Raw genomic sequence first — 16,012 nt, 5'->3', positions numbered from 1 at the left:
CATTTCTTTTGTTTTATCTCTGTACAAGTCAAGTTTTACTAAGATGCTTCAAAGTCAACTTGTATCCATGGTTAGGAATCCAACTTCAAACCAGTACAAATCAAGTTATACTATGATACGTCTAATCCATGTTAAGATCTGTGACATGGATGTGATGTAATGACTTCTTCATATCCATCTTATGGAAGCTTAGATGAATCCTATTGGTTTATTAGCGAGTTGAGTTGCTTGATTGCTGAATCAAGTGGCATAATCCAAGTGGTACTAGTTAATGATTCATCATCCAAACCCTTTTATATCATGTCTCTATCTCCAATTTTGTAATTTTATCACCTACATTTGAATTTTCCTTGTACCAAACAGACATTCCAAGACTCTAGGTTCCATGTGGCTTTATGTGGAGACGTTTGCACTTGGTCAATTCCTATGAATGATTTGCCAGAAATTTGGTATTGATCTAATTTTCAGGTTTGTCAAACCAAAAGAAGACATTCAAAGACTTTAGGTTCCATGTGGCTTTGCATGAACTCAATCACAGTTGGTCAATTCCTATGAATGATTTTGCCAAAACTTTAATATCGATCTAATATTGAGGTTGACAAACAGAAGGCATACATGAATCTAATCTAAAACAAAGAAAACCAGAAGGCATACATGGAGGACTTCTAACGGTGGTTGCGAAGATACAAACATCAGTAGTTACAAAATTTTACATAATAGATAAGCTATTGTACAAATCAGGCCTTACCGCACTATGTACACACAACTCTTCCTAGCTATCAATAAGGTATGGTAGTTAGTATCTGTAATCAATTACATATCCAAAACATGATCATTTATTGACAACAAAGCTAGTCATAATCTCGAAGAAACCTCTCCATTGAGAGAGATTTCATTTTCTGTTGCTCTCCACTTATGCTGGAGACAGTAGTGCTCTCTATTCGGAGGTTTTTGACTGGTACTAATGACGGATCCTCAGCCCAATCATCATTACTTTCATCCTCTTCTTTAAAGACAGGATGCAAATAAGAATCTTTCAAGTAGTACTTTAGGTTAAGATTAGGTTCAGTTGCTCTCTCCAAGGTGTCCTTTGCCATCGCCTCCTACAAACATACCAAAATGGTTTTCAAATACCATAAGCATATAAATGGCATTGATAAAATAAGAAACAATATAATGCCAAGATTATTTGACTAAACTAGAATAGCATATAGATACCAACACCCCACAATCGGTAGAATACCCAAGTCAAAATTAGATTATGGCGCCCAAGTGATGTTTTCCCCATTCCACAACAATTGGATCATTAGCTACATGACATTCATATGCTACATTAATCATTAGCAACATAGCATTCACATGCTACGTTAATCATCATCCTAGCTACATTGCCAAGTAAACCCACCTCAATCATCAATGACATGTCATAGCACAATAGAGCACATAATTCCAAATATACTTAGAGAAAAGCAGGGAATTGTTCACATCCATATGCCAGTAAATTCACCCAAATCGTCAATCATAGATACCAGGAAAATAAGAGAATATGAATACTCACTTCCAATGGGTACTTCCGAAATGCGGGTTCAAATCGACTCTTGCAATACATATGAAATGCAATTGTTAAGACCGGCAACAAAAGTAAAATTGGTGTAGAGTTTGTAGCTTCCTTTGTCGCTAATATGCCTATCATAGATATTTGTTGCACAATCAGGCATGCCATAATACGGGTGTGTAGATGTGGCCAAAAGGCACCTGCACTCTCGTAATTTTGCTCATATACATTTATAATCTGAAAAATATTGGGCGAAGACAACTTCAAAATATGATCTTATGGATCTTTCCATATACATTGCGTTAACATTTTAATAACCCAAACCTTTTAAATAGACAATTTGTTTTGACATTATATTAGCCCAAAGGTTCAACACTAATTTAACATTAATCTACAAGTAACGAATTTTAATAGCATCTCTATGATCATCATAATTTCAAGTCAGAATTTGGGTAGAACGATAAATATCCACATTTTTATTTTTTAAAGATCAATTATATTTTTGACACCACTCAATTCGGAAATATTTGCTCCCTCAGAAAGCGTAGTAAAATAAAAATTCTAACCCGTGTTTGGAAGAGTCACAAGTGTCATTGTATCATCGGCCTCCATGGTCGAATCATCTGAGTAGGTCTGAAAGACGGTAGCTTACACCTCTGGCTAGACGCCAGCAGTACGAGCCCCAAGGAAGAGAGTAGGACAATAGCATATTCTCAGTGACATGGGCTTTGTAACAATAGGAATTGGTTCTTCAACAAACATGGATATTAACAGAGCCATATATTGCAAAAGATCTTCCGTGGTTTGATAAGTACAGACATTTCCTTTCTAAAGGTTGCTCTATATACAATAGAGCCCCTACTCTTTTTTGGATCAACTAGGATGAATGGCTAGATTATTTACAACGTTTACTATCTTTCCATTCGCATCTATAGCATTACAAGGAATGAGTGGGCTCACCTCAGAATCAGAATCATTAGTAGTCCCTTGAATATCCTGTTCCCCTTGGTCAGAACCGAATTTAAAGAGTTTCCTACCACATATGGCTTGAACAACCCAAAAAGTATTTAGATTTTACGCAATAGATAATTCACTGAGAGTGGTCTCTCAGTGATGGCTCAGTCCCCTCTGGGAAGGAGCCCTCTCCGCCTTTTATCTAAGCTATGGAAGAAGAGGTTGAAGACAATCCCAGGGAACAGTGACCCTGGACAATGAAGCCGATAAAATCCAAGTAGATTTATATGGGTACAGAAAAGATAGATTCTCTACCGAATATCTCCTGCCCATTCTGTGGGTCCCACAGGATCACTTAGTGGTACTGATGTATTATGAAAATTGATTAGAGTATTGACTGTGTCAAACTTTAATTTGATCTCTTTCCATACTTTGGACACAGCAGTTCCTGTGGGACTCCACTTGCTAGCCTCACATATAATCTTGTTACTTTCATGAGCAAGATTGCGAACTTCGTTACAGGCTTGCACACAAGCCTCCAAATCCTCTCTGGTAGCTACAGGGACGTTTCTCCAAAGATGGCCTAGGGTTCTTCCACCCAATTTTAATACATGAAAGTCCCCAAAAATCTCATTTACAGTGGGCATGCGCCATATCAGCTAATATTGTATTATGATTAGCTGAAATCTTTGCAGGATTTCTTTTAAATAAATCTATACTATGTATTACAATTTGCTGGAAAAATTCTGGAAGGAAAATAACAATACTCTCGTGGTAATTAGAAAGGCTGATAAACTCAAGTTTCTTTGGGATAAATACTGACAAAATTCTGAAATTGCCTAGCCCATCCAAATTTTAGTTGAAATTAGAATGGCCGATAAACTTGAGTTTCTTTTAGGATGTATCACAATTATCTAATATAAAGATATTTAAGTGAGAAACATAGGACAAACATTATTACCTGATTCCGGTAGACCAAATAAGCAAATGCAAAGTAGATAATAATAAATGGAAGAAGAATCGGAGCTATTTCGGCATACACAATGCCAAACAAGAAGTAAAGCTCTATTTTAGGAATTGATTGATTCAAACAAATACTGCCTGGGTCCATGGCTTTATCTCTATCCTTATCTGTTTTCACAAAGAAAGCATTCCATAGATGGAAGACAATGAGGGGTCTTAACCGAAGTATTTCGGCTGCAATGCCCGCCCATCCATCAATCATTATATATGTCACAAAAAACAATGCCTTCTGTGCAACAGAATCGCCAATTAAATTGGGAATCCTGCATTTTTATTTAGATAGGATAAATCAGAATGGTGTTTCAATTTCTAATTTTTTGGAAAGTTCATAAACAAAATATATTTTCTACCATAAAATAAAATGTGTCATTGAGGAAAGTGTACATAAACTCAAAACAATGGAAATGTTAGGAAAGACGCACAAATTTTCAAGAAAAGAGAAGAGAAACATATGAGGAAAATTATGATAGCTAACTAATGTGAAAGACCCTAAAACAAGGTCCCTTTTAAGATCATCAATTGCTGTTATCGTTGATAAAAATGCTTATTCTATTCTAAAAAAGGAGTATTTTTCATTGCGAGGATTTGTAGTTTGAATCATATCATATCATTGCTTTTTTTATAGACAAGATATTAAATACTGGTCATAAAGCAAATCAGGCCAATAAAAAAGTTCTCAGCCATTCCCCAATAGTGAATATTTGCTGATAAGAGGCTATCAAAATGATCCTAAAAAGCTTTCGTACTTTCTTATGGAAGAGAAATCAAGATATTAAATACTGGTCATAAAGCAAATCAGGCCAATAAAAAAGTTCTCAGCCATTCCCCAATAGTGAATATTTGCTGATAAGAGGCTATCAAAATGATCCTAAAAAGCTTTCATACTTTCTTATGGAAGAGAAATCAAGATATTAAATACTGGTCATAAAGCAAATCAGGCCAATAAAAAAGTTCTCAGCCATTCCCCAATAGTGAATATTTGCTGATAAGAGGCTATCAAAATGATCCTAAAAAGCTTTCGTACTTTCTTATGGAAGAGAAATCAAGATATTAAATACTGGTCATAAAGCAAATCAGGCCAATAAAAAAGTTCTCAGCCATTCCCCAATAGTGAATATTTGCTGATAAGAGGCTATCAAAATGATCCTAAAAAGCTTTCATACTTTCTTATGGAAGAGAAATCAAGATATTAAATACTGGTCATAAAGCAAATCAGGCCAATAAAAAAGTTCTCAGCCATTCCCCAATAGTGAATATTTGCTGATAAGAGGCTATCAAAATGATCCTAAAAAGCTTTCGTACTTTCTTATGGAAGAGAAATCAAGATATTAAATACTGGTCATAAAGCAAATCAGGCCAATAAAAAAGTTCTCAGCCATTCCCCAATAGTGAATATTTGCTGATAAGAGGCTATCAAAATGATCCTAAAAAGCTTTCGTACTTTCTTATGGAAGAGAAATCAATGACCTGAACTTGCTTCACAGAGCTACACATGTTTCACACTGCCACAACTAGAGTATATATTCCAAAAGTTCATTTATCCAAGAATAATATGGGCATAAATGTACCTACCCATCAGACAAAAATATTAATATAAAAAACTATATTATATAGTAAAAACAGATTTTTAAGATTTCCATACTCTGATGGTGGTTCATTGAGGAAATGGTGGAGCTGTTCAGATGCTGTTCCAGTAAAAATACTGCCAAAAAACACTGCAACAACCAGAAAGATGAAGTACTTTGCTGCAGACCTTCTTTCCAATGATGACAGTGATGTATACCCCTCAATTTTAGCCATAAACATCAAAGCCATTGGGAGAACTAGAAGAAATATCTTCAATGCCAATCCAGGAAGAAAGCCTTGAAGAAAAGAGCTGATGAAACGCCTGAAAATAGAGTTGAGAGAAATTTTTCAAGATCAAAATAAATAAACTATCCCAGCTGAAACCAAATTTAGGTTATATGTAGGCATAATTTGCAACTCAATGAAAAATAGCAATTTTATTTTATTACTCTTACAAATTCAGCACTGGTTTCAAGATTGGAAATGTCTTTGACAACCCATTTAGGTTTGCCAAACTATTGACAAAACTGATGGGTATCATGAAGAACAATAGCAAGAAAAAGAAAACCATTGAAACAAGCAGCTTCCGGATAGTGATTTCCACAAAAGGGATGGCAAGGTTACGCCAATACACATCTCGTGGTTCAGGTGCCCATTCTGTTAACCAAACAGTAGGATTCTTTGTTTGTTGAGTTTGAGCAGCAACAGCAGCCCCCCATCTTCCTTTGAATGATACAAATGCAACCGGAAGCAATGCCTTCGGGTCATCTAAAATTCGAGCACGCTCTTTCTTTATCTGTTTGCAGACACATTTTAAAGCACTCAGCCATCTTGAAATAAGTAACGATGCTGTAGTTACAGGTTATCACAGACAGGAGCAGTATTATGAGTAACTTGCCTCTTCTGTGATTTTCTCAATTTCTTTTGTGTAGTGATTTATAGCATCTACTTTCTCTCCCCATAATCCAAGGAAACCTTTCTAAAAAACACAAAGAAAATGCGTTTAAAAAATGTTTTGATATTATTTCTACAATGATGATGTTACATTCAGCAAATATGAATGTTTTTTTTACCTTCAGAGTTGGAAGAGTTTCTGGATGTTTTAGATACTTTATCTGATAATAGTCCATCCAGTTTTGTAACTTTTCCTTCTTTTTTACAAGCTTTGCAAGCTGATTGGCATTACAAACAATCTGCACGAGCAATAAAGAGAAGACTTTAAATTCACAACTATGCTGTAAAGAATATAAATTATGGCAAGAATGAGTGTTCTGATTACTGGTTCTAATATCACACTAAATAGTGAGAAAGGTCTAAATAATATCCTATTTATCCATTGATTCTTCTGTAAGAGAGTCCAGCTGGGTATTTAAGGGTGGGCTACTGATTCTTGAGACTATTACCAGACATCTAGAACTTTTCCAACATTATTGATTTAAATTAGAATTATCAATTTATATACTTTCCAAGCCAAAAAACTTCATGGAATTAGCATAGTATCCAAAAACCATCATTTGTATTGGACAAGCAAAAACCAGAATAGTCCACAGCTTAAAATGACATAGAAAATAGAAGTACACATGATTTTTAACATGCTATTCTATAAGAGAGCCCAGCTGCGTATTTATGGTTGCTTCTAGACTATTACCAGCACTCTTTACCAGACATCTGGTTGGGGATCTAGTGAAATATTAATGATTTAAATTTAGAATTATAAAATGTATATATTTTTCATCCCAAAAAACTTTTATGAGATTAGTGTGGTATCCAAAAGCCATCATTTACATCGGACAACTAAAAAACAGAATAGACCACAGTTTAACATGAACTGGAAAATAGAAGTACACATGATTTTTAAGATACTAAAAGTTCCAATTATTTTGATGTCACGGCCAACAGGTTATTAAAGAATATCCCTCAGAATAAACTATGACTTGCAATTTCAAGAAACAGATGACACTGCTTTAGCTAATACCTAGAACTTCCAGCAGTGTTAGCCACTGGTTTATATCATATAATCATGCAAACATTTCATATACGCATTTTTTTAGAAGTTATGCTGCAATTTTATCATTTCAGTAATCCTTACGAAGTTGCATGTGGTCCTTCCCAAGAATACGCCTATCATTTTAAATAAATTGCACAAGTAGAGACCTGATGTGATAAGTAGTAGTCTGGGTGGTTAACCCTGAAAAAATGCTCAACATGGAGGCTGATAGACACATCAGGATCTTCTGGGATATTCTTTACTAATACCTGCAAAATACACATGACTTGCATTGATCAGATCATTTTCTACAAGAATACGCATATATCAATGCATAGATCAAAATGTCAACATGATTGCATACCGTAAATTGGTCAACTCTTCGACGAGGTTCAGCATTAAACTGTAACCTCATCAACATCACCTTTTGATACTCTCTATATAGCACTCCACATATCCAGGCAGTAAATACATATGAGAGACATACATGTGTCCACAACCTTCGAAACATATCTAACAGTAAGAAATGGTTTATCGGAACATCAATGGTAAATGAATCTAAAGTTCAATGAAAACATTCAGAAAAACACCTGTTAGAATGATCTGTCACATTGCTGATAGATAGCTTGTCAATGTCATTGTAGAGCAATTTGTTTGGATTGTTGAGATTGTTGCTCGTTCCATTAACAGGAAAAAAGATAACAGCCCCAATTATAAATAATGGAGTAAATAATTTCAGCCTATAAAGGAGAACAGGATTGTCAATTTAGCTGAGGATGCAAGGATATGATCTCCTGTTCTTTTCATGTTGTAATTATATCACGAGAGGAATGCCACGATGATGTGAATAAGAATAGAAAGAAAAGAAAACACACAAGTACTTATCCTAGAAAGTCATGGGAGTTAAGTTTCATCGTTAACAGCGTCACCTGCAATTTTCCAAGACACTAAATATTTTAACAATTACCCCCTACTTTTGAAGCTAGAGATATAGCTATAACTTTATTGCAAATATAGTGTGCAGAATTGAATACAATTAAACTTTCACATTTATCCTCTGTTGTTACGAATTAGTGCAACATAAGAACAAGTCTATTAGAAGGGGTATTCTTTCTTGATTATGTGGGTATCTTGCACATATATCCTGTCAAGTGTATTTCGATGCTCATTCCTATGGTATAATGTATTTACTTTTATCAATGTTATCTTTTCAGAAGAAACTCAGGATTTATTTGATCATGTTCAATTTCTTCAGAGTTTCTCAAGGTACACCCCACAAAATTCAAACATGTCAAAGACAATGTTTGCAATTGAAACATAACAAAGAAAAGAATCAGAATAGACTGAAAATTTCCAACATTCTCTTTCAGCTAGATTGTTTTTCCTAACTTTTTTCTCAACAGTTTCAACCATAATTTGATTATAATGTCAGAGTCTTAAAAGTGGGTAATGAAGACTCCATTGGCATTTTAACATAATTCTTGAGCTTCTGTTTAGTGGCAGAATCGGTCTGGTTCTACCAACTTACTCAATGTTTCTATTCACCTTATGCTAATTGTCTTCCCTCAGGTTGAAACCTCTTTAGTTAAGTTATAAGTGGTGCCTTACTTTAGTTTGTTAAGTATATCCTTTTAAAGGGGAATCATAATATCATGTTCACTCCTTATGTAGGGGGAAAAGTGTCAAAGTCAATGACAATGTTGTAAAGACAATTTTTTAGGCACAGATAGTTATCGCACACAAGTTCTCTTTCAGTTACCTTATTCAGATAGACTTGTTTCGTTTTTCTGTTCCAATGTTCTCCACAAATTTCAAGCATTGGTTCTACAATGGAAAAAGAAAACAGCCAGAATGGTATGTGCCTACTCACCCGAGGAGATAGATCCGTAGATAAATAACGGAGTCCAATCCAGCATGTTCAATAAGTTCTTGCTCTGGCATTTTGAGAGCTTCTTTTGTCCAATCCAAGAAATGCAAATAAACTCTCCAATCCAAGTTCACCATAGACGAGATGGTCCTTCTTCTTCCTCTTCTTCGTACTTCTTCACCTTCTCTCACTCCCTTTATGTACCATTTAGGGTAATATACCCTGTCATTTATGGGTTGCAGCTTTAGAATTGCAAAAGCCAACAAAAATATCAATGCTGAGCTTATGTTGATTGCTGCAGAAACAGCTAGGTCTGATAGTGTAGTCATAACCACACAATAATGTAAAGAAAGAAACACAATCTTAGAAGAATAAGAAGAAACGAATCACCGTAGCCATCAAGAGTTTTTCAAGAAGAAGAAGGGAAAAGACAGAAAATTTAAAGATGCAGGAAACTAGAGACAGATTTCTAGACTAAACACAATACTTAAGGTGGACCCGAGTCAATAATTTGATCTAGGAGCATTATCAACAATCAACCCATCCCTTCGGATTAGCGGAAAAATATACGTGAAGGAATCTGGATGTTCTATTTCTGATGGAGCTTGCAAAATATGTTTTCTTCTATACCACCAAGGTGAACTTAGGTCAAGATATTTGATCAAGGAACACGATTAGCAGTCGCCCATCATCACTTGGATTAGAGAGGAAATATGTGAGAAAAGCTTGGCAAGTGAAGAACCATGATGCGCTGTTTCTGATGAAGAATGCTAATCATGTTTTCTTCAATGTAATCAAGGATGCTAATGAAGATATATGTATGTATGTATATATATATCCACGCATGCTTTTTTGGGTTCAGAACAAAAAATATAACACACTATGTACATACTTAAGTACATGGCTCTATTTTTAGTTAAAATATTTATTTTGTGTCTTCTTTTCCTGCTCTTTTATTTATTCATATTATTAGCCTTCTTCTTCTTCTTGAACCTGTTGTATTTATTCATAGTATTAGCCTTCTTTTGGAACCTGTGAATTGTGAGAAATACATTACATATGTGTACATATCCTAGGCTTTCTTACTTTCTTTCCTTTGTTGGGTTGCCCTACATGTGGTGTTGTGTTTGTATGTGTCTCTTGTATTTGGATTTGTTTGTGTATGTGCATGTGCATGTGTGATGTGTGACTTGTAATCTTTTTCTTTGAGGTAGTTGATAGGTGGGTACACTCTTGTTTTCGCGTCATTCTTTCACATCATCCATTTGTCACCACTCTTTCCTCAATTGACACGATTGCTTTTAATGACATCATGGTTTCCTTGACACCTCCTATGTTTCGGCATATGTTCCTCCTACCGATTTTTCCCCCCCAAAAGCTTTGCTTGGTTCTCTAATGTCCTTGCGTGATCCTGTTGCTGCATTTGTTCTTGTGAAAGACTTGTTATGTCCTCTATAGTTGTTTCGCTTTGTTGATACCACGCATTCAGATCATTTCTCTTCATGGAGGCTCGTCGGCCATTTCCTAGAATTGAACTCCCAATCTGTGTCTCACAAATCAAGGGCATGAGTCATAAGTCCAATGTCTAGATTCTCGTGGGTCAAACAATGAAGTGTTGTATCAAGATAGGGAGAGGTTACTATATGAGTAAGTTGGAGTTATCAAAACATTGTTCCATTTATGTAGTTTGAGTAAGAGGTTACATTGATAAATTAATCATAGTTGCATTGATTTAACACCAACTTAATTACATTTGATTCTTTGATATTTGTGAAATTTATATCAATCTATCAACATTCTTGTCGCAAACGTGTTAACAATCATCCTCTCTCTCTCTCTCTCTCTCTCTCTCTCTCTCTCTCTCTCTCTCTCTCTTAAAAGCACACAATTATATTAATTGTATATGTGTGTGTATGTATGTACGCATGCATGCTATTCCGTTGAATATTTGAAAAGGAAATTCATTAACAACTCTCAAAAAGACGGTGCACCGTCCCATAAATATAAGTGGATGTGATCTCCAAAAAAAAATGAATACTACATTAGTATTAAGAAATTGCCCTAAGGCTATACATACAAGATGCACCAAAGAACCCTTTTTTTCTAAATTCTAATTGTCGGCTAAAAATAAGTGGATGCGATCTTATCACTATGAGGGAATTTAACTAAATACACGTACCTGGAGATTTACTCAAAAAGTATTGCACTTGAGATACCCCACAACTTAAGAATTTTGTTAAGTAGGTTATCAAATTTAGTTAATTTGCTATGATAAAAAGGGAGCATTTACAACTGTGTCAATAAATTTACGAAGACACAAAAGCATGCATACATCAATCTATGTTTTGTTGTTATCTTATCCTCGTCGTTTCTTTAGTCATTGCCTTATAAGTTATAACATCATTCTATTTCCATCCCATTATCCATAAAAACATCATGTTAAGTTTTTTATAGTGTGGTTGAACTCCACTTGTTCATTGTTGTGACCCCTATCTAGTGTATTAGGTTCGTCACTCAAAGGAGGATTACCTTTAATTAGCAATGGGCACGGTTTTGGCTCAAACTGAACCAAACCGTTAATCCATGGTTTAACGGTTTATTGGTTCCAAACAAATTGAATGGTTTGGATTTTTTATAAACGGTTTGGTTTGGTTCTAAAACTCGGGTTTCTAGGTTTTTGGTTAACTTTTGTTTTACCTTAATAGTTTATTGATTTAATAGCTTTTTATTGATTTAATTAATTTAACTTAAATGTTTATTTAATTTAATGGTTCAATTAAAGTTTCTTTTATTGATTTAATAGATTTAACTTAAATGTTTATTTAATTTAATGGTTCAATTAAAGTTTCTTTTATTGATTTAATAGATTTAACTTAAATGCTTATTTAATTTAATGTATTTTTGTTTATTTAGATGTTTAATTAGTTTAATTTAAGTGGTTAGGTTTAAATTTTTATTAAATGGTTGGGTTTGGTTTCAACTTTTCCCTAATCGGTTTGGTTTCAACTATTTCTTAAATGGTTTGGTTTCAATATTGAGAGTTCAAAAACGGTTTGGTTTGGTTTTTGTTTTAAATAAATGGTTTGGTTTCGGTTTAGTTTGGTTTCTTTGCCTTGAAACCGAACTGCGCCCATTGCTACCTTTAATTATCTTCAACTCGCTTCTTAGAGCCAATACAATTATTTTTTTGTCTCTCATTGATCCCAACACTCTCATCAACAAAATAGTTAATTGGACACAGAAATCAACTTTGGTGTAACCCATCCCATAAATAAATCATATACATATAATGGAAGATATGGTTTATTTGTCCAATGTAATGAATGATCTATTGGCTTTCTTGGTGGCCTAGGAGAATGTTACAGTTAACAATTTCAAGTAATGGATATAATTCATCTTTGTTGACCTATGTGGTCTCCATTGACCATTTACAAGGGTTTATTATCGTTCATATTTTAAACATTCTAACCATGCCATTCTTATATAACATATTATTATTTCAATCATCGCTTATGTGATCATTGGTGTGGATATAATTCTAGTAGAACAAGCATTGTTCATAAACATATTTAAAGGCTATGTGAAGGTTGGATATTGAGACTTAATGATTGATCTATTAAATATACACATGTGACATGGACCTACCTTTGTGATGAAGATTGCACTCAATGCATGTGCTGCTTCATATGTCCCTTGACAATAACATCTTCTCCTAGACAAATTTGCATGGGAAGCTATATTTTCTCTTAGGTTCTAATATAACATGAAATATACATTGTGTCTACATAAAATAACATAAATAAAATCTAGCATATCATCCATATATCGAATTTACAAGTGTTTAGCATGTTATAATGTACACCACATGTAAACCAATGACTTTGTGACTTTTATATACTTTATTGATTACTTATTTGTATCCTTCAATGCATTGTTTCTTCTCATATGAATCAAGCATATAATAACATGAAAGTTGACGAGTCATAAAATAAAGAAATAAAGACAATGCTTTGCACCCCAAAAAAGATTGAGTATTTGACAAATAGTATTGAGTAAAGATATAAAGTGTATTGTAGATGATGCTTTCTAGTAAAGGCCGGGTAGAGGGGGGTTGGATAAGAATGTTTTCATGGAAAATGATTACAAAGCATGGACCCACAAAGGCTCAAACCAAAGACCTTCGCATGATATACAACTAGATTGATGATTGAGAGTGTTTAATATAACAATTTAAGAAACAAGAGGAAAGTGATTACATTCAAACTAGTAGAAACCCTTTTTGCATTATTATTACCCTTAGGTTGATGGGTGAGATCTAACTAGACAAGTAAGAATGTCAAGATAATGCTTTCTAGGAAAAAAGGAAGAGGAATGTGGTTTCGAATATTGGCTCATTGTCGAGGTTTGCGTTGGAGACATTTCGTGTGTTATATAGTTAGACTTAGATGGGCATGTGAGAGTCTTTAATATAATTATTTTCTAGGAAAGAAAGGCGACAAAAGTGGTTACAAAGCATGGATTTGTTGAAGATGACAATGCTTTATAGGAAAGGAGGCAACAAAATGTGTTTACAAAGCAAAGGCCTTGCCCAAGCTCAAACCAAACACCTTCATTGTTGGAAAATTGATATGATAACCAACCATACCATGAGATCATGAGAAGAGCTAACATGTCTATTCTTTTAATGTTGTAAAGTTTATCATTGGAGAGAGATGTGAATAAAATAGAATAGAGTGTATGGGAAAATATTGAATTCACACCTATGAGAGAAGATATTGGGAATGTGAGAAGAGATTCTATGTAATGAAAAAAAAGAAAAATGTCATGTACAAGAATGGCTTCGCCCGGGTTCGAACCGGAGACCTTCAGTGTGTTAGACTGATGTGATAACCAACTACACCACGAAACCGCTATATGGTAAAGATTTGTATTTATCTTATAAATATTATTCTTAAAATGTTTACTTTATCTCCTACGTGAATTTAAAGATGGAAATGTGCGAGTTTTGATGGAATTTAAATTTAATGAGTAAGATTATGTTTTCGATGGTTGCTAGATAGTGTTGTAACTTGTAATAATCCTATTTTTTGCCCTTGCAAAATGGTTGTTGGCATCACGAGAAATCAAAGAATAAATTGAGACCTTAAATTCGTAAATTGATGTTATTAATATGCCCAAGTCTAAATTGGAATAATCAGGCATTCTAATGACCTTTCCAAGGAAATATCAATACAATGAAATGCAAAAGGTGAAAGAAAGACGTAGACATAGGTAAGATTTAGAGTTGAATCTAATGAACAATTTCAACATTTTGAAGATACTTATCACTTCAAGCATCGCAATGCATATAGGTAAAACAAATCAAACGAGAAATAGACAATGTGGGATCTTCCCTAGTTAAAAGGGGAATTTCATGGGTTAGAATAAGAAAACCATGGCGTTATTCAATCATACAAATAAAGAATCATAGCTTTGAATAAACTTGCAAGTTTCCAATGGAAAGGGCAAATACCCATGTGAAATTTTGACTGGCGTTTCACAAGATGGAAGAAGGATAAATCCCACGTATTCCATGTTACAACTTCCTTATTTGATTAGCACTAAAAGATTTGGAAACTATATGTTCCATTAGATTGCAAACAAAGTAAGAGCCAAATCCTTGTTCCCCCCTCCCTCAAAGAGATACACATTGGTATTATAAAATCATAAGAAATACAAAAGATTTGTTGGATAAAGGAGAGTATACCAACCGACTCCATTGTGCTCATATCATAACCGATTTGATGTGTATATACAAGAACTACACATATGTGTACACCATATCTCCTAGATTTTTATGGTATAATCCTCCCAAATTGCAATTGAGCATGCAATGTAACCTATACCACCAACATATGTAGCAACAGAGTCCATAAACAAAGTTAGTAGATATTGTTTCCCAAAAGGATAGGAACAATATACATCCATATTATGTGATCTCCATCTTCCCTAAAAATGAGCATTGAATCCCATGACCTTTTAAAATGCATTTGCTTCCTGAAAATGGCATCAACATTGCATGTAAAACTTTTGTACTAACCACGTAATGTATGAATAAGTAACAACCAGAATTCAACAATTATAACAAAAACATCACGAGTGACGTTGTCAAAAACTGATGTACATATCGCGCCTTCCAAATTACCCACATCGGAATCGATGAAATTGTCTTCCAAATAATATCGTCCCAAAATTGCAAACTATCAATTTGAAAATGTTGAACCATTTGTATATGACGAGGAACTATGTGAAAGGCTTCCACTATATCCTCCTTTTCATATAACAACAATTGTCCCTCTAGAATGCCCCACCTAACCGCACCCCAAGTGATCACACAATTAACATGTATCAATATCAACAACCTTAATACTCTATTCCATACTTGCATAATTTTAGGACAATACCACAATACATGCTTAATTGATTCCATCATACATCCACAACCAAATCCACGCAACTTACTATTTAGTTGTCGTAACCAAGCCCGAACCAACAGTGCATAATGGATCAATAACCAACAAAAAGCCAAATCCTTGTTGGGCTTCCCACATTTGAGATCACAAAAAGATAACCTCATATTAGGCTCACAAAAAGAGGAGACACAAGTAGTTAATGCCGAAAATAATGTGAGCCAAAAGAAAATGCTTGTGGATGTAGACTTTTGCCATACGGAGATGAGGGGACACATGAGATTTTGACGTCTTGATTTACCAAGTTCCAACTACCATGGTTACAATAATAGTTATCCATATGCAACATTTGTGGACTACACACAATATATACATTAAACTTGCCAAGCTATTTGACTTCCAATTATGGGCAACAAGGCCAGAAAAATGGCACCAAGACCCAATCGTCACTTTCCTCCAAGCAATATGCATTGGTTCTATGCAAATGGAGCGACGATGGCTAGTGATTGTGATGGCACGTGATATTGTTATGTGTAAACTACCGCAATTATAAATCCTATTTGGTCAATCCGCAACATTTGTGGATTGCAAACAATACACACATGAAAATT

At 34.4% G+C, this 16,012-nt stretch overlaps 1 protein-coding gene and 1 non-coding gene across 4 annotated transcripts; both read right to left on the bottom strand.

Moving 5' to 3' along the window:
* Window positions 1–636: 636 nt before the first annotated feature.
* Window positions 637–9,456, bottom strand: LOC147870316 (hyperosmolality-gated Ca2+ permeable channel 1.2-like). 3 transcript variants are annotated; one of them, XM_087338834.1, is made up of 12 exons: window positions 8,956–9,030; window positions 7,961–8,014; window positions 7,676–7,825; window positions 7,450–7,585; window positions 7,253–7,354; window positions 6,172–6,291; window positions 5,997–6,077; window positions 5,554–5,894; window positions 5,175–5,420; window positions 3,471–3,795; window positions 1,559–1,792; window positions 637–1,103 (listed from the first exon to the last, which is right to left on the bottom strand). In XM_087338834.1, the coding sequence occupies exons 4-12, from the start codon at window positions 7,504–7,506 to the stop codon at window positions 852–854; spliced, it is 1,758 nt and encodes a 585-aa protein (XP_087194960.1). In that variant the 5' UTR covers window positions 7,507–7,585; window positions 7,676–7,825; window positions 7,961–8,014; window positions 8,956–9,030; the 3' UTR covers window positions 637–851. The 3 variants fall into 3 exon arrangements, with proteins under 3 accessions (XP_087194960.1, XP_087194947.1, XP_087194954.1); XM_087338821.1 differs by lacking the exon at window positions 7,961–8,014 and having other exon boundaries at window positions 8,956–9,455; XM_087338828.1 differs by lacking the exons at window positions 637–1,103; window positions 7,961–8,014 and having other exon boundaries at window positions 1,567–1,755; window positions 8,956–9,456.
* Window positions 9,457–13,787: 4,331 nt separating this feature from the next.
* TRNAV-AAC (transfer RNA valine (anticodon AAC)) lies at window positions 13,788–13,861 on the bottom strand. Its single transcript has one exon. It is a non-coding gene; the product is annotated as a tRNA-Val (tRNA).
* Between the last annotated feature and the right edge of the window lie 2,151 nt (window positions 13,862–16,012).

The sequence above is a fragment of the Azolla caroliniana genome, unplaced genomic scaffold (genome assembly GCF_043228905.1).
Source record: "Azolla caroliniana isolate FFs.n. ecotype wild unplaced genomic scaffold, voAzoCaro1.0.p SCAF_1, whole genome shotgun sequence".
Taxonomy (NCBI): Eukaryota; Viridiplantae; Streptophyta; class Polypodiopsida; order Salviniales; family Salviniaceae; genus Azolla; species Azolla caroliniana.
The sequence above is the reverse complement of the archived record's forward strand: the minus strand, read 5'-3'. Positions and strand labels throughout refer to the sequence as shown.